The sequence below is a fragment of the Barbatula barbatula genome (genome assembly GCF_947034865.1).
Source record: "Barbatula barbatula genome assembly, chromosome: 21".
Classification (NCBI taxonomy): domain Eukaryota; kingdom Metazoa; phylum Chordata; class Actinopteri; order Cypriniformes; family Nemacheilidae; genus Barbatula; species Barbatula barbatula.
The window spans coordinates 19388178-19410213 of record NC_136784.1 but is presented as its reverse complement, the minus strand read 5'-3'; the positions used below and the strand labels follow the sequence as shown (position 1 = coordinate 19410213).

The 22036-nt window shown below is 40.9% G+C and overlaps 3 protein-coding genes across 5 annotated transcripts; 1 reads left to right on the top strand and 2 right to left on the bottom strand.

Annotated features, from left to right (window-relative positions):
• Nucleotides 1–3339: 3339 nt before the first annotated feature.
• LOC306909896 (zona pellucida sperm-binding protein 1) lies at nucleotides 3340–6509 on the bottom strand. Of its 3 annotated transcripts, none has more exons than XR_013788115.1 (11): nucleotides 6222–6507; nucleotides 6036–6154; nucleotides 5550–5814; nucleotides 5344–5466; nucleotides 4812–4984; nucleotides 4638–4735; nucleotides 4395–4534; nucleotides 4098–4253; nucleotides 3679–3817; nucleotides 3532–3606; nucleotides 3340–3434 (listed from the first exon to the last, which is right to left on the bottom strand). XR_013788115.1 is itself a non-coding variant. In XM_079484021.1 (11 exons), the coding sequence occupies exons 1-11, from the start codon at nucleotides 6448–6450 to the stop codon at nucleotides 3426–3428; spliced, it is 1548 nt and encodes a 515-aa protein (XP_079340147.1). In that variant the 5' UTR covers nucleotides 6451–6509; the 3' UTR covers nucleotides 3340–3425. The 3 variants fall into 3 exon arrangements, 2 of the variants coding, with proteins under 2 accessions (XP_079340147.1, XP_079340148.1); XM_079484021.1 differs by having other exon boundaries at nucleotides 4076–4253; nucleotides 6222–6509; XM_079484022.1 differs by having other exon boundaries at nucleotides 4076–4253; nucleotides 6036–6145.
• Nucleotides 6510–6696: 187 nt separating this feature from the next.
• ints8 (integrator complex subunit 8) lies at nucleotides 6697–16146 on the top strand. The gene is made up of 28 exons (XM_079484843.1): nucleotides 6697–6903; nucleotides 7978–8113; nucleotides 8762–8936; nucleotides 9114–9254; nucleotides 9573–9644; nucleotides 9723–9774; nucleotides 9857–10039; nucleotides 10140–10247; nucleotides 10423–10575; nucleotides 11090–11190; nucleotides 11368–11509; nucleotides 11819–11889; nucleotides 11960–12135; nucleotides 12226–12356; nucleotides 12761–12871; nucleotides 13215–13419; nucleotides 13529–13650; nucleotides 13737–13921; nucleotides 14087–14120; nucleotides 14280–14339; nucleotides 14464–14525; nucleotides 14619–14737; nucleotides 14931–15034; nucleotides 15129–15179; nucleotides 15264–15337; nucleotides 15510–15574; nucleotides 15716–15759; nucleotides 15985–16146. Exons 2-28 carry the CDS (start codon nucleotides 7984–7986, stop codon nucleotides 16099–16101), a joined length of 2988 nt encoding a protein of 995 aa, XP_079340969.1. The 5' UTR covers nucleotides 6697–6903; nucleotides 7978–7983; the 3' UTR covers nucleotides 16102–16146.
• LOC306910341 (G1/S-specific cyclin-E2-like) lies at nucleotides 15797–21021 on the bottom strand. Its single transcript, XM_079484844.1, has 12 exons — nucleotides 20612–21021; nucleotides 19932–19979; nucleotides 19667–19730; nucleotides 19534–19581; nucleotides 19027–19124; nucleotides 18764–18899; nucleotides 18514–18660; nucleotides 18268–18363; nucleotides 17388–17522; nucleotides 17185–17296; nucleotides 16791–16948; nucleotides 15797–16695 (listed from the first exon to the last, which is right to left on the bottom strand). Exons 2-12 carry the CDS (start codon nucleotides 19943–19945, stop codon nucleotides 16612–16614), a joined length of 1092 nt encoding a protein of 363 aa, XP_079340970.1. The 5' UTR covers nucleotides 19946–19979; nucleotides 20612–21021; the 3' UTR covers nucleotides 15797–16611.
• Between the last annotated feature and the right edge of the window lie 1015 nt (nucleotides 21022–22036).

Genomic DNA, 22036 nt, shown 5'->3' with positions numbered 1-22036 from the left:
CGTCGGTTCCCGCCTCCTTCCTTCCTTTTTTTTAACAACATAATGGTCTGAAACTGTTCGCAACTCAGGCTTCTTGCCGGAGAGTTTATTCCACAGACTGTTGAGTCCCCATGCTTCAACCCCCAAAAAGAGCCGACAATACCTCTGTGCCCCTTCAATCCAGTCCGACACCCCTCTCCTGGGAGGGGTGTACATGATGGGGTGTACATGATGGATGACATCTTTTTATCACTTCCTCACCCCTGCCTATGATGTGAAATTTTGGGGGTAGGACTCTGGGTTTAAGGTTAACTACTGAAACGTTGTTAGACAGATTATGGCTGTATTGTACAAAGTCTAATGCCTGCAATGATGCAAAGATTATCAGTTTATTCCCGTTTCATGAACTGACATCAACTGTTTCTGTGATATAAGTATGAATAAAAGGAGGGAACGAGGCAGGAACCGGCAAATGTTAAACAAGCTTTTAATAAAATGAACAAACAAACTTAAAATGCCGGCAGCTCCCTCACGGTTGACTGCTGGCCATACAAACACAAAACACTCCAGGCCTGGTCCTCTCACGCCTTTCCCTCACGGCTCCCGTCCCGCCCTGCTCGCCACTGGCACAATATAACATTTTACTATTATATGAACAGACTTTCAGCTAAAAAAAACATGAATTAATAATCATTAGATGAACTTAATAATACAAATGAGTTACTATTCTATTTACTTAATAAAAGAGTATTGACCACTCTACAAAGGTTAAGGATATATTATGATGTATTTGAATAGCAACAGTACTCCAAGATTTTGGTGGATTTTTGTGTTACTCTGTATAAATATAACATGAATATATTTGGGGAAAAGGCATATAAGTGGACATTTACAATCTGTGCAATGCATTTGTGATGCTTACAATGCAGAAAACTATATTCGTCTTTAATAATATCAGTGTATTTATACATCTTATTGTAAATAAGATTCGAATCTATGTGCCAGCAGGTCATGACTGAAGTGCCCTTGAGCTCTGCAGTAATGTGCCACTGTAAAAAACTACTTGTAAGTCGCTTTGGATAAAAGCGTCTGCCAAACGAGTAAATGTAATGTAATGTAAATATTGATTAAGAATTGACCAAGAAGGCGGCCCCTGAGCTTTCTGTGCTGCTTCCCCAGAGCCCTATTCTTCAGCCCTAATCTTTGTGGGCTGGCGTGGACTCTACAGGAGGTCATTCTACCAACCAATTGTCTTCAGGGGTTAGCGGACCCAGGGCGGATGGACTGGCTGGCGGAGACAGAGGAGGAGGGAGTGGGAGGATAGGTGGGACCGCTGGAGATGAGGAGCTGGCACATAAAGGAGGCCAGACGGTACCAGCGGGGGCGAAGGAGAGCTGGAGGTGGGGGGGGGCAGCGGAAACCGAGAAGACAGATTCCTCCTCTTTACTGTCTAAATGATCAGAGGCGAGCAGTAGCTCACTCTCAGCAGTGGAATTGTCGGCTTACGCACCTTGTCAGACGCATCTTGAGGCTCTGGTGAGGATCTGCTTGGTCGCTCATGTACGCGATGGCTTGTTGATCGCGGCATGCTCACGGCTGGCTGGGCTCTGGATTGGGGCTGGAGATGTCCTCTGCAAACATAGTCCATTTTCCTCCCGCACCCACTCCACAAATTGAAACAGGACATCTGTATCGATACCCGGCCCTATTATGTATTCTCTACATTGGCAAAGGCTTATCCCAAATATCAATGCAATGTGTGCATGTGGTTGTATATGTGTCAGCGGACATTATATAAGCTCAGGTTTTGCTTCTATTCTTCTGTCTTTAAAGCAAGCATGGAGCTACAGACCATCTTCCAGAGCAGCTGTGAATAGTCAATATTTTCTCACATATATATAAGCACTTCCAGATTTCAGCAAAATTATCCTATAGTGACAACTCAGTGTGATGTTGATCATAGTTTCTTTATTGTAACACAGCGAGTGCGGTGAAGAGAAGTATCCTGTACCAAAGAACAAAGCTTCACAAAAGCACTCCAATTTGGATCTGTTATGGACATACAGGCATTTGGTTATTATGTATGACATTATTTGGAATAGCTGGCTATAGTTTTGTGGCTATACCATGGTTCAGAAGAAAGGTGCTTGTGTTTAAAGACTTGTGGCCATGACGTGTATTGCATCACTCCGTGCACTGTTGCTTGGTAAGAAAGATACTTGTGTACTGTCACTTATTTTCCCTATCATTAGTCAACTTTTGTTTAGTTAAGTGATTATAGTTAAGGCTGACTTGTGTGTAACCGTCATTTAAATATTTATTTCCATTGAAGATATCGTTAGGAGAGTTTAACGGTTTGATATATATACTGTATAAAGTATCGGTTCCTAGTGTAGTACACTTTTCTTACAAAATTTGTAAAAAGCAACCTGTGTGTGTGTGTGTGTGTGTATTATTTGAGAGGTGACGAGATTACAGACATGCATGTGTCGTTTTTATCTTTTATTATACCATTTAATTTGATATTTGCTGTCATTATGATCATCTTCCATTACTGTTGTTTTATCTTACACTTCTTAAAATAAAGGAGCTTACAGGGTTCTTCACAGCAATTCCATAGAAGAACCAGTTTTGGTTCCACAAAGAACCTTTCAGTCTTTCACACCTGTTTACGCGATAATTTGATCTTCCACACTTTCGCTTTTGTGAAAAAGAAGGTTCTTCGGCTGTCAAAGGTTCTTTATGGAACTTTTTAGACAAAAAGGTTCTTCTGTGCCACCTTTGTGAAGCGCCTTTATTTTTAAGAGTGTATTTGAACATGGACATTTCTGTCCTAGTGTGCATTTATAAAAACTGACACTGCTTGAAAATAATAATGCAACAATTAAAATGGTTGTTAATTATTAATATATCCAAGACTGTAATATAAAATTAAATAAAATCGCTTTAGAAGCATAGGGAAAATAATTAGAATTACTTTTTGTTAAAAAACAACAACACTGGACCATATGTGACCATATTAAACGCTCAATTAATTGGATTAAAACGTAAAATTCAGCCGAGTTTGAACAAATATGTTCACAGTTATCATCAGAATATCTCTTTGATGAAAGGAAATAACATATTTAGATAAACGCGCTCTGTAGAGCAGTTTGTCCGTTTAAGGATACTGTAGAAACAACAAGGTGAATTGTAATCATTCTAAGATCATAATAACATAACGCTTCATTGTGTAAGCTCTTTATACACCTCTGAAGACATAGCTATGTATATTATATTGCATTTCGGTCAATAGATCCTTAATCTCACCCAGTGCACCTTTAAATCCACATAAATCTACTCAAGTAAACATACAATCTTGCAAAGATAAAAAGATACAAAATTTATTTTTCTTAGACAACATAAACGAGGGATTTATGGACTTCAGATGTCAACCAAGTTCGTATTCATGGATACTACAAGAAAATGTTTAAATCACGTCAGTTGGTAGTTATATAAAGTTATCACATTGTAATGTTCCTGCATTTGATTCATTAAAAATAAAACACGCACCTTTCCATCAAAACAGGCTTCTACACAAGGGGATCCAGACTGCGTGCACACTCCAGTAGAGCACATGAAGTAAATCTGTTGGCGAGACAGACTTTTTTCTTTACACACGGGTCTGGAAAGACGCTGAAATCTGTTTGTTTTTGTTACCTCCTCATTGAGATTTGTATCGCTGGACAGGTCCATGTACTGGAAAGCTTTAATCTCAAAGCGACGCTGGTGCTGATTCTGAGGGAAGTCATTCATATAAAGGATGGAGGTGTTGCCACTGTACAGAGGGTTAGGGCATCTGAAAAACGAATAGCACATTACTGTAGGTTTAATGACAAATAAGAATTTCAAAAGCATCAATATATACTTTTAGTTCAAACACATCTAACAAATGTTTTTTACAAGGTAACTTATTGGACGTCAATTGTTGAAAATGTACTAAAACATCTGAAACGTACTCCGCTTCGTTTTCATCAGGATAAACTGTTTTCTATACATTCCTTTTATATTGATATAATATTGTATATTTTCAATATTTTATTATATTGGTTCTTACCCCTCAAAAACCAGAACCAAACCTCTTTTAGCAGAGCGTGGATAAGCCATACAGTAGTGCACCAATAAAGTAGCTTGAGGTTTGGGAGTCTTCAGACGTAGCTCCAGGTAAACTGGTTTTCCCAACAGAACACTGAGAGGCTGATGATGCTGTGGATAAAACTTGGTGAACGTCTCATCTGCAGGAGAAAGATGGAGTCAGTCAAGTAGCTCCATGATTGGTTAATGAAGGTCTGTACCTCCTGCTACATATGGTGGCAGTAAAGGCTCGCGGTGATCTGATCAAAAGAGCTAAGCTTGACCTAGCTTTAGAGATTTACCCTTGGAAATTAAAAGCTGAACTCCAATCAGCTCTTTAGAGAGCAGATGCGGAGGAAGACTTGGACTCATAACCATGTGTCCTGCACTGGGAAGCACAGGGGTGGCGGAAACCTTCGGGTAGCGGCATTCAACAACCAGTCTGAAGAGCGCAAAAATATTGGCTTTGACAAAGTCATTATTCTTTGAGAAACTTTTGACTTTCAGGAAAAAAACTATTTTCAAAGAACTTCAATTCACAGCACCTGATGGGATTATCCCTGGAGATCATGCCATACTTCAGGTTGCGGGCTCTGATGATGGTGTGTACCTCAACCAGGTAAATTGTTGTGTCACCTATGACCTGATGAAGAATTACATCATGTGATCTAAAAAGACTACACTCGTCGAGTGAGTGCACACCCTGCAAGTGTACTTACAAAAGAGTGCGTTCCGCATTCAGTGACAGAAAATTTGAAGATGGCAAAGTCCTCGTTGGAAATAACAGGTTTACAACCAGTCTTCCCAGCCACCATCAAGTTCATGGGGTTCACTGGGATGTTTGCGAAATCAGCGTGAACAGCAAACACAAAATTCTTATCGGCGGTGCATTCTGGAAAAACAAGAAAGTAAATCAGACCTGAATCTATCATTTCACATCCGAAGAACGCATCTTGTTTCCTAGCGCATCGAAGCAACAGTCAGTAGTGTGTCCATGGAACAGACAGACCAGCAAGTTGACATCGGTCTTGCATCTCACGACAAAACATGCATGACAACTAATCATATGACGCAGAAGACTGAACATGAAACATGAAATGCGCTCTGTACGGCAGTTTGTCTGTTTACGGCTACCGTAGAAACAACACCGCGAATTTCATGCAGTGTATGTGCATAGAAATAGCTCATTCTAATAAAAAGAAAACGCTTCATTACGTCAAGTGGTAACGGCACTGTGCTCCAAATACATACCATCCATTGGATAGTAGCAGACAGAGGTCGTGGCATCAAAGCAGCATCCTTTTGCCAGGCACTCATCTGAAGATATTTGCTCGGTGCTACATGTCACCTTCTGATCAGCAGAAATACTGCACCCTTAACAGAATCACAATGACAGGCCATTAAAACATACTGTATACACTAGAGGAATGTGAAGGAGAGCGATCGTGGGCCGTTACCTCCTGGTTTGATGTTCAGCGGCAGTAGGACTTGTTGGGGTGGTGCCGACCGGGAAGGTGCCGGCTGGGCTGGTGCTGGTTGTGCTTGTGGGGCGCTACGGGGAGCAGGACCGGTGGGTACTTTTGCACACTTTGACATCTGATCTGACCGCAAACCGCTTTTTGGAGAGGCAACGGAACTTTCATTTGCTTCACAGGACAAAGTAGCAACCTCCAGCAGTCCATCTTCATTAGGATAGAGTATCCTGAGAGTATACCGGCCATCCTAAGGACAAACCCAACCCCTTTCGTTTCAGGTATGCCACGACGAAACGGAAATGTTAAGAGCGGTCTCTATATTACAGGAAATTCAGGGGGATTCTTTAATGTGTAAAAGTGGTTGATGACGTCACCCAAAACAGAAAAGAATTTCAGATGCAGATTGAGTTGTTATATTGCAATGGGCAGTTTATTTGGAATAACATCACAAGAGCATGTTTTTAATACCTCCAAGGTGACATGACAGCCAGTGTAGTCGACCAGCAGTATATTGTGATCCGAGCCTTGTGTCAGACAGTATCCACAGGACTCCGGAGCTTTAACCACAGATTCTATGACTGATGAACCTAAAAAAAAAGATTTCTTAAAATATGGTTTATAGTAATTGAATCATCATCAATTGAAACAACTTACCCAAAACGATCACTTTACTGAGTAAACCAGAGGGTAAAATCACTTTAATAGTTTGATCATTACAGTAAACAGGCAGCTTAGACTTCAGAACCTCTTGCGGCGCGTCATCGACCTGCACTTCAGCTTCACCTTCTGAATAATAATCATTTATTCCCGAATAATAATATGAACTGTGTGAGAACCCCAATTCAACGCAGCATAAAGCGAGGACGACGAGCTGTGCGGCCATATGTGCGTCTGTACCTGAACGAAACACAGAAAGAGACTTTATTCATATCACCTGCGCGCGTTGGGTTTAGCAACTGAACTTTAATATTCAATTAGCTCACGATGAATATTAGCTGACGTAAAGTGTCTGCTTTATGCGGAGCTGCGCAGACCCGCAGAACGATGACGTCAGAGCATCCCGAATGCGAATCAAGCGGTGCGCTTACGCAACGCTCAGTGTTAAACACGCCCATTTATGTTAATTCGTGGCTTCCTATTTGGTGCTGGCGGGACGGTGGGCTGCACGTGCGCTCCTGTACAGTGGGGGCGCTGTTGTGTTTGTTTTCTCTGTGTTTCTCTGCTAATGAAGAAATCAATAGCAATGGCGCCTTAGGAACCCGTGAGGTTTTTGTTTTTGCTGATTTCTAGTTTTGTCTTTGCTGTCGGATTATTTACTTGCAAATCCAGAGAACAGGTAAATGCATTGTGTCGTGAAGAAAATGATCTTTCAGGAGCATTATACCAATAAACTCTGAATGAACTGCAGCTTTGAAATTGAAATATATTATTACTATTAGCCAATGCTGTCATCAGTTCATCAATGCTTATGTTGTTGCTGTAGTATTAGATCAGATGATGCCCACATCGAGTATATGATTCTCTTTGATTCTGCACAGTGTATATTGTGTAACTGTCTGCTGTATTAAAAAAACATCCCACATATAATCCTGTGCTATACTTACTATAAATAACTAGTGAATTGCAATATACTTTGATAATGTATACGACACTATAGGGATGCACCGATATCAACATTTTAGCCGATAATGATGATGATTTTTTAACATTGGAAGCCGATAACCGATATATTGGCCGATATACAGTATCTAGATATTAATATGACATTTCCTAACACTGAAACAATAGACCAAACGTGGACAACTGCTTTTATATGAAAAAATTCACTGCAGTAAACATGGTAAGGTTAGTTCTCTTCCCCCTGAAAATCATGCAGCAAGCCTACTTTACACTAGTTAAAGATTATTTAACTGTCAAACTTTTCTGGTGTATTTTTATTCAGCAAACAAATGACAGAGGTTCTTCCCGAGCAACCCAGATAAATCTTCTTAATAGCCACGAGTCTAACAGATCTCAAGCAGTCAAACAATGTGCTTTTGTTCTTATAATTCACACATTTATAAATACTTTATCTACATCAACAATGTTTTGCTGATAGCAGTAAGTGAAGGATCACGACAGAAATACAGAACTGTACTGGATTTCTACTGTGAGCAGCGTGCAGTGGAAATGGTTTATGATTTTGGGCTATAATATATCGGCCTAAATTTTATTATCGATAGATGACCATTTATCGCCGATACCGATAGGGGTGATAATTTATCGTGCATCCCTAATCAAGGAAAGTAGCAAGTAGTTATAGCTAATAAGGTAATAAGTAGTATCAAGATATATGCATTCTATAGATACTTTTTGTGCTACATGCATTGAACATGTCCATTTTCCATGTACTTTTCTTGTTTTTGGGCAGGTGAGAATGAGTGCTGAGGCTGCAGACCGGGTTGCAGTGACCGGCAGTCGGCCCTCCACGCCACCACAGACATCCTGGTTTGAGTTTCTGCTGGATCCATCATTACTGGAGCAGCACTTACAACAGTCCCATCCAGGTATCTGACGATAGCACAATAATATTCACATTCATTGTAGACATGCATGTGATGCGGTACAGTACGGTAAAGATGAAAATGTTGAACCATTGCCTTGAAGGTGGATTTTTGCCCTTCATTTGAAGGAATGAAGGAATTTCACTAGAAATGAGCAACATTTATGACACGCTGTCCATCATCACAAACAAAATGTAACTCTTTGCTTTTGAAGTAATGGTGGCGTCACTTGCTGTCATTAGAAGATTTTCCTTTCATACCTTTAAAGGAATATTTCACCCAAAAATGAAAATGCATTTATCCTCAGGTTTTTCCACACCTGTTAACATTTCTTTGTTCTGCTAAACACAGAGGAAGATATTTGGAAGTAGGTCCGTAACCAAACAGATCTCATCCCCCATTGACTCCCCCATAGTATTTATGCACCTGCTACTATGGCAGTCAAGGGGGGATGGGATCTGTTTGGCTACTGACATTCTTCCCAATATCTTTCTCTGTGTTCATCAGAGCAAATAAATTCAGGTTTGGGATAATCTGAGAGTGAGTAAATGACGACAGAATTTTCACTTTTGGGTGAACTGTCCCTTTAATTTAAGACCAGCTTTAGAACGAGACTTGACGGGTTTATTCTTTCTAATTTTGTTTTCTCAGACCCGTCTCCTGATCTGCTGATCATTCAGTTACTTGAGCAAGCTTCTAAACCGTCTTTAAACGAGCAGAACCAGGTCCAGCCGCCGGTGGATAACCGCAGGAACCGCACACTCAAACTGTTGGCCCTAAAGGTGGCTGCCCACCTCAGATGGGACCTGAACGCTCTAGAGAAAGGGTGTGTGTGAAGAGAAAATGTGGTTTGATTGGAGTTTTTCTTCCTTAGTCCTAGTAAGATAACTTGATTCAATCGGACCTGCTGAGCTGGCAAATAATGAACATTTCATTCACTATTGGCAAGACGTTGTGTTACTTTAGAATGCTAACAGTTGTTTTTGTTTGAATGTGTCTGCAGTCTGACCATCCCTGTGCTAAACATGTTATTGAACGAGTTACTGTGTGTCAGTCGTGTTCCTCCGGGAGTCAAGCATGTAGATCTGGATCTGTCCAGCCTGCCGCCCACCACAGCCATGGCCGTGCTCATCTACAACAGATGGTCAGTTTGACGCTTCATAACATGTGACAGTTTATACAGGGTCCGATTTATGTGTCATTGGCAAATAGAAAAAGAATTGAGCTTTTCAGCGACTTGGTGTTTATTTTTTTCTGTCGTTTAATCATTCTATATGGTTGATATCTGACTCGACATGGTCCTGTAAACATTCACTATTGAAGTGATCTTTTGTTTAATGGCACAATGAAAATTTTGATGCCGGTTGATTTGTGTCATCAATAATGTTTGAATGCTCACCACTGATTGGTCCATTAGTGAACATTTTTGAGATGTCAAATCAACCACGTCTTGTCTCAACAGGGCTATCCGTACCATTGTGTTGAGCAGCTTTCCTGAAAAACAGACCAAACCTGGACCACACCAGCTAAACATGTGAGTCACATTTCCTGCTGTCTTAAGACACGCGTGTGTGAAGTGTTACGGAGATGATGTGTTTGTTGTGTACCACAGGATGAGTCTGGTCCAGCAGGAGAAGGAACTGACGGAGAACATACTGAGCGTGGTACGGTATTTTTGAATAAATTACACTTGCTTGTTGCTATTTATACTTGCTAATGTTTAAGAGTGCCCAAATCTTTTTTCAGCTCAGAGAACAGGCTGCAGACTCCATCACGGTGTTAGAACGAGCTCTGAGCATCAAAAAGGATTTCTACATCCACACGCTTCGTACCCTGGACCTGCTGGCAGCTGATCCCAGCTCGGCCAACGGAGAGACGGAGTCCTCGACTGCAGGGCTGCGGATCAGCACCGAAGACCTGCACTGTCAGGTGGGTCACGTGACCTAGCGCCGCACAGACCGATCGCAGTCAAAGTCAGTTTTCTAAACATTTGTCTCTGTAACGTATGTAATTCATTTCTGTGTTACAGGTGCATTTTGATTTAGGAGGCATTTGCTTTCAACAAGGCTGTTCTGATCATTCATCGTATGAGAAGGCCAGAGAACATTTCAGACTAGCACGAGAATTGCTCTCGAAGGTGAGACAGTTTCCATTCACAAGACTCGTTGTTCCGACTCTGTTGTTCAGCTCCTCCTGTACAAACTATGGCCCATATCACTGTTAAAATGCCAAGTTGTTTATAGCTTCCGTGCAGTCATATAAACAGCAGCTGTTTCGCATCATATCAATCCTCGTTTTGTTGTGTTTGGCAGTTGGGTACCTCGTCTTTTTGTCATCTGGACCAGCAGCGGTTGGCTGGTTATTGGAGCGCCTGCAGAACTCTGATCGGGACCTCCGACTCCAGCGATGCTCAGCTCAGCCCGTATGAACAGATCAGTTGTCTCATGAAGGATCAGAACTACGAGGTATGAGAAACCATGCGCATTTGATCATTTCTATATTTTTGGGCAGCCATAAGTCTCAAAGACCTTCTAGACTTCAGAATCACAGGAGAATCTCTTCCATTTGACATCTAATAGAATTGCTCTCCGAGTTCTCGGTAGACATTGAGTGTTTCAGTCAGAATTACTGGTTGAACACAAAGGAAGATATTTAGAAGAATGTTAGAAGAATTTTCTGTTTTGAGGCACCAATGACTAACAGCCCCAGAACTGTTTGCTTTCCTACTTTTTGTGTGTGACAACAAAAACGACACAATCATTTTTCCTACTATGTTAGTCACTGGTGCCTCCGAACTTTCATTTGCTAACATTCTTTTAAATATCTTCCTTTGTGTTCAACTGAACAAAGACGTTTATACAGATTCGAGCGTGAGTAAATCATGAAAGAATATTCAACTGTCCCTTTAAAAAAGCTTTCTCTTACTAACCTCATTAGTGTGAGCGAGTCGTAAAATAAAGTCTTATTTCTGTCATGCAGGCTTTAATCGAAGCTTTTATGAGAGACAATGTCACGCTGAATCTACCAGACAGCTTCAGACACTCGATTCACTTGGAGCTGCTGCACAAACTGCAACAAGGGTGAGATGGAGCTTTATCATCCCTTTTCGTTTTTTCCTGCAGGTTGTTATGCATCACGGACTGTGTCAAATGTTCTAGAGATTTGTTTTGGCTCTTGTAGTTGGATAAAAGGTCTAAGAAATTGACCTTTCCAGGCATGTGAGAGATGGCACTGAACGTGTTTGTGTTGTGTTTCAGGGACAGAGCTGTGGAGGGGGCGTGTCATAAACTGTGTGTGTGTAACGCCGTGAGAGACGCTTTGGAGGGGCGAGTTCTCAGCGTTTCCTTCCATCAGCTGCTTCTGAAACCCTCTGAAAACATCATCAGATTTCTGATGGAGGTACACTCATTTTACCATAGTAAAACCTCATTGTGATATCGCTTTACTGCTTTTATTAAATCTGTGTCAGTCGCAGTTTGATAAGACGCAAATGTTCAATGAAATGGTGTTTTATGCCATGTCGTCTGTGTCATGCTATTGGTTCAGCTGCCGACACATGACCTTCTTCAACATATGTAATGAGTGCTTCCGAATCCCATTATAAATAAGAGTCAGATTTATCCATTTTATTATAAACTGATGTCATATTTTCTACTTGTTATCTAGTTTGCAGTGTTTTTCAGTCTTTCTGTTGTCGTACATGTGCAGGTGTGCGTGCGGTCGCTGCGCAAGGAAAACCCGTCAGAAAGGATCAAGAGGAGATTGGCTGTTTTTATCAAGTGAGCACAATCTGAAGGTTAAGTCTGTTTGTTATCGTGGTGGATTTTCTGATGTTCGTTTGGATCGCAGGAATGTTTGTGAAAGTCTGGAGGACGTTTCTTTGGCCCTCGTGGTGTCGTCTCACGAACTCCTCAAGGAGCTTCTGGAGGACGAGGAGAAGCAGGTCCTGATGGAGCAGATGAGGAAGTGCTCGACCACAGTCAACCTCAATTCCAAACCACTGCCTTCCTTTTACGACATTCCCAGTATGGCCTGGCTGATATAGTCAACATGATCTTCTGAAAGCGAGGGCTCTCAACGTTTGTTGTTTATTGTTTGGGTTTTGTTCTTGACAGCAACCGCCTGCGTCAGGATCAGTCAGTCTGAACAACAGCTCATTCTATCGCGGGACGCTCGACAGATCCGACAGATTGTCATCGAGCTGCACGGGATTGCAGAGCGACCTTACTGGAGGGTCAACAGCAAGGTCAGAGTTCACACGGCTGGTTTTCCGTGCTTTCCTTTGGCTACAGCATGGTGCTAGCAACGCCAATGTCATGGGTTTGATCCCAGGGGATTGCACATAGTCCGAAACAATTGTATAGTACGTCGCTTTGGTTAAAAACGTCGGCCAAATGTAAATGTCTTCTCATTTTAACACCTGTGATTTCTGGTATCGCTGTTGCCGTTAACTCGCATCATTAGCTCAGCGGTCCGTAATGAAATCTTTAGTGTTGACTAAGGGCAGTATACCCGTATAGAAGATATTCCTGCATATGTGATCATGCAAAGGCAATGTGATGAACAGCACTGAATACAGTCCGGTTGTGAACTGGTCATTTGTCAGATCAGCTTTGTGGATTTTTTCATGTATTTGTTGTGATTTTGTAGTGGGAGGTTCCAGGAGATTACGTGAACGTCATACTAGCAATAAAAGACAACCTGACACGAGACCTGCTGTACATTCTGATGGCGAAAGGTCTGCACTGCATCAATATAAAGGTAAGGATGAAAACAAGACCAGCGTAGGCCTCAATAACATACATGCTACAGTTCATAACAGAACGTTTTGCCCTGGTGTGGATTCTTCTTTCTAACAAAACAAATTACTTTTCTTCTAAAAGTGTCAATTCAATAAAGTAACTAATCCAGTCATTTGTCTTTACCATAATTTTACGTAAATGTTATTATTTCAGTGCACTTTGTAATGCATTTAATTGAACTTAATGAATTTGTATTGATAGTCTGTATAAAAAGCTCATTTTTAAATGATCTTAAATCATGAAATTTGAATCGTAATATTTACATAAAGTTTGATCGAGTGTCTACTTCTGGCATATTGCAGGATTTTGTCCACGCTCGGCAGCTGTTCTCGGCGTGTCTGGAGGTGGTAACAGAGTTTTCTCCTAAGCTGCGTCAGGTGATGCTCAACGAGATGCTCTTACTGGACATCAGAGGGCACGAGGCGGGTGCTGCCGATGGCAACATGGAGAGACCACCACCCGATCTGGTGAGCAGAGTACGAGGATACCTGGAGATGAGAATACACGGTATGTGTTGATACAGACTGAATGAAACACTCGGACACGACACACTGCATCCACGCATAGAAGTTGAGCGTTAACTTATTTAAACTGTGTCTGAATCTCTACACTGCAGATATCCCGCTGCGTCAGATTGTGGGTGAGGAGTGTGTGGTTTTTATGCTCAACTGGAGAGAGAACGACTATCTGACACTACAGGTTCCTCAGTCGCTGGTCAACAACAACCCCTACATAAAGGTGCGCACACTCAGCCTAAATGAAACGCCCGTAATAACCTATATGATCTCAGATCAGATGTCATATATGGCGTTTTTGTGGTGCAGCTGGGTCAGCTGATAGCATCCACCTGTAAGGAGCTGCCGGGACCTAAAGAGAGCAGACGCACGGCTAAAGAGCTCTGGGAGGTGGTGGTGCAGATCTGTAGCATCTCCAGTCAGCACAAACGCAGCAGCGATGGAAGAGTCAGTCTTCTGAAACAGAGAGACTCGTCTCTCGGCATTCTGCCCCGGTGAGAGAAAACAATCAGATCATCTTTTCATCGTTTGGTTATTCACAGGAACAGCAATTCTGACTAGGAGTGATAAAAGACTTGTGCATGCGGCCGAAACACTATTATTATATAAGACCATGTGAGCGTTAAATATCTGCAATGAAACGTTCTTTTTTATTTTAGAAGCAAATTCATGACCTTTATGAAGAAACTACGGGTAAGTGGGACAACTCTGCACGTTTACAGCAGGGTCCAAAAGTCTTTGAACAAATGAAAATGTGACATTTCAATATGATTTAAACCTGAAAAGGAAGAGATGCGTGTCAAACAAATAGCAATAAACGACCCCTTCATGCTTCTTTTGTGGCTGTTTTAGGAGCCGCTGGTTCTGACAACACTCATTTCTTTGTTTGTGAGGCTGCACAGTATCGTACGGGTATGAGCCAAGACCCCTTCATACGTAACATTATTATTATTAGTTATATTGTGATATCACCTTTTCAAGACATTCCTCACCGGATGACTTATTATATGCACACAGTGACCTTGTCTTTTTCCAGGATGATATAGTGAATGAAGTGACTGCCGAACATCTCTCCATATGGCCTTCTTCTCTGGCCAAGTATGTCACCACTGTCAAACATAATATGAAGGAATGTGTTTTCCTGTACTGTGCGTGTATGCTCTAATGAGGAGGATTTTGTCGGATGTGAAGTTTACAGTCTGTGGACGTTGAAGCTGTGGTCTTGACATTGAAGGAGATGGTGAACTACGCTCTCAGTCTCAACCCCAATAATCAGTCGTGGCTCTGCACACAGGCCGACATCTACTTTGGTGAGCGATAGCCACACAGAACCAGCCCCATAGCACCGATCACGTAGATGCATGCAAATGTGGAATATTGTTGTTGTGTACAAAAAGGTTTGGGTTTTAATAAAATGAATACGGTAGGAATAACAACAAGCTGCATTCAACAGTCAACACCAAAATATTATGATGTGTGAACGAATGGGTTTATTTTTCACAGTGACCAACCAGTATTCTGCAGCAATGCATTATTACCTGCAGGCCGGGACCGTTTGCTCAGATAACTTCACTAAACTTGTGCCACCTGATGTCTACACTGACCAGGTACACAAGAAACACTTCAGACCTCTGTTGTAGTTGATGACATGCTGTGTGTGTGTGACTGGGATCTAATGTGGGGTGTGAATCATCTTTATAGGTTCTGAAGAGAATGATCAAGTGTTGCTCGCTGTTGAACTGTCACACTCAGGTATTCCACTGTAGCACTGCACTCACAAATCCCATCTGAAATGATTGGCGATAAACTCATGCGCCGGTGGTCTGCTCTCCACAGGTGGCTGTTCTCTGCCAGTTTCTGAGAGAAGTCGACTACATGACAGCGTTCAAAGCCCTTCAGGAGCAGAGCAGGTAACCTGTGGCTTAAACTGTAGACCATTGCGGTAGTAGCGGAAAGGTTGATACATAGTGATAAAGAATGTATAACTTAAAGGGATAGTTTCCCAAAGAAAGATTTCTATCTTTATTTACCCACTTTGAATAAACTTTGATTCTCTTCTGATTTTGTTTTTCAATTCAACAGTCATGATTCCATGGACTCTCTCTATGACTACATCTGGGATGTGACGATTCTGGAATATCTCACATGTATCCTTTTGAAAAACAGACTCGTCAGGTTATGATTTTACTCATGCCTGCTGTCATGATGTTAAGAGATATAACACAGGTTTAAAATAACCTACTCAAGTCTCTGTCCTGTGGTTAGGAAACCTTAATCTTTGCCCTCAGACATTCACTACAAACGCGGAGAGAGCGACAAAAGACAAGTTGCGGTAAGATTAAGTTCACTTTTTAAAGCAAATCACACAGTTGAACTTTAAAAACACATTTTATTACACATGTACAATCACTGGAAAACTCTGTCCAGCAGTCATTGCCACTACAACACATGGACAAAAGCTAATATCTCATTTGTTTTCAGATACAAAACAAACTAAAACAGCAAAGTGTTCACTTCATGCGATCTGTACTAATGATGCGAAATGCTTTTTGCACAGATAAAGGCTATTGGACAGACAGAGCTCAACACCAGTAATCCAGAAGAAGTCCTGCAGCTCGCAGCTCAAAAACGAAAGAAAAGATTCCTGCAGGCTATGGCTAAACTCTTCTTCTAGAGAGTGTGCTTTAAAAAAATAAATATTTTTTTTTACTGAAAATTCAAATAAATATGCTGGTTCTCTAATTATTTTATACAAATTTATACATACACAATTTTGAGTGGTCAAACAACATTCGTCCCATTTCACAATTGTTGTGGAAGGATCATTAATATACAATTTAATGGCTTTGGCAACTGTGAGGGTTGAAAATATAGTGTACATTTATATAGTTAAAAATGTACTGTATAAGGAAAACAATTATTTGACAGGGCATCCAAACATATCAGGAATCACATTTGAAGGGAAAACAAACTATACAGACTACAGCAGCAGTCCTGAGGCTGCTCGTCCTTTTGTACAATTTATTAATACTAACTAAGAACCTTACTAACATAAATTATCAAGCTATTCAAAAATCAAAACAGAATTTGTTTTTCAACTCCATTTTGAAGTCAATGTACACAGTACAATTGTACAACTTGAGATGAAGTCTAGCACTGGCCCTGCCGTGTGGATACACAGATGTTAACTAGGTTTCTCAGAACTGCTGGGTGGTGTTGGTGGAAAACTGTGGTTCAAACTTTCAGACTGCTTCTGTTGAGTTTCCTTCTGTGAACAAGAGACAGAGAAATGTTCATGATCAACCCTGACCTTCCTACTGCAGAACCAAAGCAGACAAACTGCAGGCACGACATGAGACTCACCAGCAAGGATAAATAGTCCACGTGAGTCTGAATGTTGTATCTGTCCTCACATGATACTTTCACAAAGTCTTTCAGCTGTGCCTTCTCGTAACCTGTCACAGTCTCCACAAATGGGGCCATCCAGTTCACGCACGTCTCCAAGGCCTCCCACCTTAATCCTGTGTGAACGATCAATAAATATTTGAATTCAAATAATCACTTTTTTTAAGTGAAACTGAATTATGGTAAATAACACCACAACAAAATAAGAGTTTAGCTCCAAAAACAACTGTACACACATATATATATATACAGTATAAGCTATATATATACATATATATATATATTAATTGCTTGGTGGTTTTGAACTATTTGAGCTGAACTTGCCATGTATAATCGTGTAATAATGTCTCACCTGATGCTTTCTTTACAACATCAACTGAAGTGAAGTGACAAAAGGCAGCCGCCGCCAATACTCCGTATTTAAAGTCCAAAGAATTGATATCAAGGATGCACAAATCCAACAGCTGAGTCAAAATGAAAAGATAGCGTTAAAATATGCATATCAACTTTATATGTAACTTTGACATTTAGAACGTTTGTGCGGAGAACACTAACCTGTGTAATCTGAATGTAAGTTCCCTGAGCGAACTGCGGCACTAACGGATCGGTGAAGTCATGTACTGATGCCATCTGAATGTAGAGCTTCATCCAGGCTAAAACAGTCTCTGGATACAGATCCCAGTTTAATGCCTGTTTACACAACACACACAGATCATTTTAAGATATACTCATTTCACACTGTCAACCGTCATGATATCAGAATATAAATTTGTGAAGCCCTGGGGAATCTATCAGATTAAACCTTTTTTACTATAATAAAAACACGGTTCATTTTCATAAGGGATCGGTTTGGTGAAGAAAATCAGTCTCAATCCCTCTGAACTTCTCTTTCAGTGCGTTTAAACGGTTTGTCAACTAGAATTGTTTTTTGTTTTTACAAGTCCATTTAGATTTTAGTCCTTTTGCTTGAATTCAGTTAGCGCACAATTTTATGTAAAGAACACAGTAGTCAGATTGCCCCCTCTAGTGGATGACTAAAGTTTTCCTGCTTTCACTTGCCTGTATGCTTTGCCCCCCAGAAAACACTTACGTATGTTGAACATAAACACTATATGTGACCCTGGATCACAAAACCAGTCTAAAGTAGCACAGGAGCATTTTTAGAAAAATCCAAAAATACATTGCATTGGTCATAATTATAGATTTTTCGTTTATGCCAAAAATCATTAGGATATTAAGTAAACATAATGTTCCATTAAGATATTTCATGAATTTCCTACCCTAAATATTTACGACTTCAAAGACGATTTTCTCAATGTTAAGATTTTCCTGAGTTTGAAACAGTTGCATCTCCGCCAGATATTATCCTATCCTAACAATTTATTTAGTCAGCTTTCAGATTATGTGAAATTGAAAACAAATGCCACGTTCACACCTTCAACATGATCAACTCCATCTGCAATATGTCCTCCTCCACACAGGCTCCGTCGGTCACAAACGCCAGCTCTGCGATCTTCGGCGGATAGATTTCCTGCAACAATAATCAATGTTGCAAAGTGATTTATTTACCACTTCTACAAAACCCAAATTTGTTCAATATTTACAACAACAGCTTTGGTAGAAAATGATTAAATCAAGTACAATTGCATATGATGTTAGCCTTTTTTTTACAAGTTTTTACCTCCATTTTGGAGGCAACAAAAAGAGCTGTGATTCCCACGAGCTGCAGACGGTCCTTCTGCATGTCATTCTGAGTCGACATGAACCTGTCAAAGTAATCCTGTGCCAGATAGAACGTCTGTCTGTGAAGCGCGTAGGACTCGCACACCTGCCAAACAGTCAAGACACGGTTACTGAAGTCTCGACATTTGACACGTAAGTTACTTGATCCGACACGGAATATTTAGAAAGAGCATTCACTGGGTCTTTACCTCCATGAGCCAGTCCAGCACAACGGCTCTCATCTTGGGCTGCACGGACGGATGTCTGCATAAGATGTTCTTATTGTGTTTGTACTTCATCTCTTTATTCAACATTTTCACCCAGACGTCTTCTGAGCTGCCCCAACTTTCCCAAAACACAAGAACACAGAATCATCAGACAAAAGCCAAAGGAGACCTCGGACTGAACGTCAACCTAAAGTTCAGAGGTATGTTGCTGTATAGAAACATCCAGAAAGTCCACATGAACACACCTTAGCATTGGCAGCGGAGAAGGACGTACGTCTGTAGTTTGATCGGGGGAATCAGAAATCTCCACAATTCTGTGCGCATCATATTGCCTCCACACATCCTAGAAGGTGAGATGAATGTCGAGGTTGGTCAAACATACACCATGAAAATGTTTCACATAAATACCTTGAAAATGACAATTCTGTCAACGTTAACCCACCCTCAGGTCGTTCCAAACCTGTATAAATGTCTCTGTTCTGCTAAACACAAAGGAAGATATTTGAAGAATGTCAGTAACCAAACACATCTCATCCCCCATTGACTCCCATAGTATTTATTTTCCCAGTTATTGTGGGAAGAGATCTGTTTGGTTACTGACATCTTTACAAATATGTTCTTTCGTGTGAGCAAATGATGACAGCAGTTTCATTTTTGGGTGAACTATCCCTTTTAGGTTTTTATGTACAAAATGAAGGCAAACTAAGAGAAAATGTTAATCGGTTTTTAATATTTTGTTGGTCCTCTGGTACCTGAGTGTTGCCGGTACACTTTGTTATCAAGGTTTTTCTTCTGTTGCTCTGGAAGAAAAAGAACAGCGTGTTTGTTAAAGGCAGTGATATACATGTACAGAAGAAATGCTTGCTGACTGAAAACAGCTTGTACCTGTTTCTTTATTGTTGCTACCCGGCTTGTGTTCCCGTTCTCATATCTGGCTTGCTGGCGTCCACTAAAACAACATGCATTATGGGTTAGATTATGCCATCAGTGATGTAAATATCACACTGCAGTGATGTTTGTGTGTGGATTGGGAAATGTCAACATTACACGTATCAATAGGTTGGCATACAAACAACAACAGTCAATCACTAAAGTGTGTTTAGCAAAAAGAGCAGCGTGTGTAATAACAGTGTAATAACAGTGATGTTACCTTCTTCTGGTCATGTTTGTGTTTGAGTCGATCTTCTGCACCAGAGGTCTGTCAAATACATCTGAGTTAGTTCATCTACATCAGTGTCATAAAGCTTCACTGCTAATGCTTGTGAGTATTGTACAGGCTCAGATGGATTGAATAATATTTGACTTGTTTATTTAAATGCTAGCGCGCGCCAAATTCCTTTCTGGCGGGTAAGATCGATGTCCTTCAGTAAACAAACTATAATGCTAAACTGCGTTGATAATGCGCGCGGTTGACGAACTTCATGCAATCCGCGTGAATGTATTAGACACACTTTTAACATCACAAAAGATAAAGACGCGGATATTTTATATTTCTTTTCATAGCGTCCCTCCAAAACTTAGCCTGCTAGCATTGTAATGTATGATATCTATGACAAACGCGGATTAAACGATATGGAAGCGTAACGCGAGTAATTCAGTCACTCTTGAGGAGTCAGGGACGGTAAAGAAAGTCACTTTAAAAATATGCAATAATTCATGTTCCAGCAGAACAAAGCTGAAGATAAGAGCTGGTGTGCAACTATATGAAGTTACAGTGAATAACACGGCGAACGCGGGTTTATTAAACAGCCTTTGCGAAATTAAAAGTGAAATTCATTATTTATTAAATGAACAAATATGAACTTTAATATACAACGTTGCACATCTTACCAGTTCTGTCTCGCGCCGGCGCCAAGTGTGTTTCAGCTCTCGCGCAGCTGTCAGTGGGAAGTTGCGCATGCGCTTTCGTGTGTTACGCGTCTGCTGACACGACACTGTTTTCCACTGAGATTTCAGAAAACAACCTCCACTTCAGGCTTGCCATGTATACATTTCAGACATTACATAGATTTAAAAGAACCTTTTACATCATCGTTCGGCATTTATTGGTATTTTTGCAAAGACCATGCCTAGAGCTTTCTGTTATCCGTATATTTTACAATGAATACAACATGTAAAAAGGCAAACGTGTATTATTTTGTTTTCATATCATAAGCGGCGCTAACCCACATCTGCATGCATGCGTTTTATTTTTTAAAGAAGCTTTCAGTGAAATGGCAACGTCTGTTTATTTCCTGAATGGGCGGAGCTCAAGAACTCTTGCGGCCACGTGCGTTCAGTGCAAATGTAAACATACTGTACATCCAATGACATATCTGATACAGAAATCACGCAGAATAATCAATAAAAAACATCTAAGGATTTTGGTCCTAATATTTTTGTCCGGAATTACAACTGAACACAATCTTGTTTTGTGTTGTGCGGAAGAAAGAAAGTCAGGTTTAAATGGCAAAAGCTTGAGAAATGATGATATGATTTACATTTTTGGTTGAATTATCCCTTTACAATTTTTATTTCATTATGGTTCAAGCCATGAAGTGGTGAAGACACCTATTGTATCTGTTAGTATTCTTATTATACTGCTTCTTCTGCCACAGACGTCTATGGCAACCCATAGAACATGGGAAAGTTGTGAAATTTGGCATGCACATAGAGGACAGTCTTAACTGTTACCGTGGCAAATTTGGAGTCTCAAAACCAAAGCACCATCAACAGTCCGAACTTCTGTCACGCTTCGTACCTGTGTGTTAGTTTCCTCCCGGACATTGTCTTATGTGCTGTCACTATCACCAAATGTGGGTTTTGTTGTGGTAGGGTTCCCTCTCTCCGGCTGGGCAACTATTAGCTATTTGCAGAACATCAAGCCCATTCCTGTTTTCCTATTTAATCATGTTTTTTTACTTGGTCTACGTGGTCTTGTAATGTGATTTCTGGCTGCGTAAATTGTGTTTCAAAGAGACTGCATTTAGACTTTGTCCAAGACCATCAGGCAAGTATTTGATCTCTGCTCTTCTGGACAGTGAGGCCGAATAGAGAGCATTAGGTCAAACATCCTTCAGCTGTCCTCTCTGTCCACTGTCCCAGAGGGCACAGACACTGTTTATCTTTATCCTCACGCTACCCTGCGTCTGAGTCCTTCTGTCCTGTGACAGAACAAACCGACCAAACATGGACTCCTGCTAGGGCACCAACAGGAGGAGATCGCAGAGACCCGCCAGGGTTTTTGCCAACCTGGCACAGCAGTTTGCCCGACAC

What these genes read in the sequence shown, in the direction of transcription:
- LOC306909896 (XM_079484021.1), bottom strand. Translation starts at nt 6,450, where the DNA reads ATGGCCGCACAGCTCGTCGTCCTCGCTTTATGCTGCGTTGAATTGGGG. An exon ending in CAGTAAAGTGATCGTTTTGG is followed by an intron (nt 6,155 to 6,221) that starts GTAAGTTGTTTC and finishes CTTTTTTTTTAG; the next exon opens with GTTCATCAGTCATAGAATCT. An exon ending in ATACAAATCTCAATGAGGAG is followed by an intron (nt 3,607 to 3,678) that starts GTAACAAAAACA and finishes TCTCGCCAACAG; the next exon opens with ATTTACTTCATGTGCTCTAC.
- ints8 (XM_079484843.1), top strand. Translation starts at nt 7,984, where the DNA reads ATGAGTGCTGAGGCTGCAGACCGGGTTGCAGTGACCGGCAGTCGGCCC. An exon ending in CTGCACAAACTGCAACAAGG is followed by an intron (nt 11,191 to 11,367) that starts GTGAGATGGAGC and finishes GTTGTGTTTCAG; the next exon opens with GGACAGAGCTGTGGAGGGGG. An exon ending in CCTTTATGAAGAAACTACGG is followed by an intron (nt 14,121 to 14,279) that starts GTAAGTGGGACA and finishes TGGCTGTTTTAG; the next exon opens with GAGCCGCTGGTTCTGACAAC.
- LOC306910341 (XM_079484844.1), bottom strand. An exon ending in TCTCCGCTGCCAATGCTAAG is followed by an intron (nt 18,900 to 19,026) that starts GTGTGTTCATGT and finishes GTTTTGGGAAAG; the next exon opens with TTGGGGCAGCTCAGAAGACG. An exon ending in TGGACTATTTATCCTTGCTG is followed by an intron (nt 16,696 to 16,790) that starts GTGAGTCTCATG and finishes TCTTGTTCACAG; the next exon opens with AAGGAAACTCAACAGAAGCA.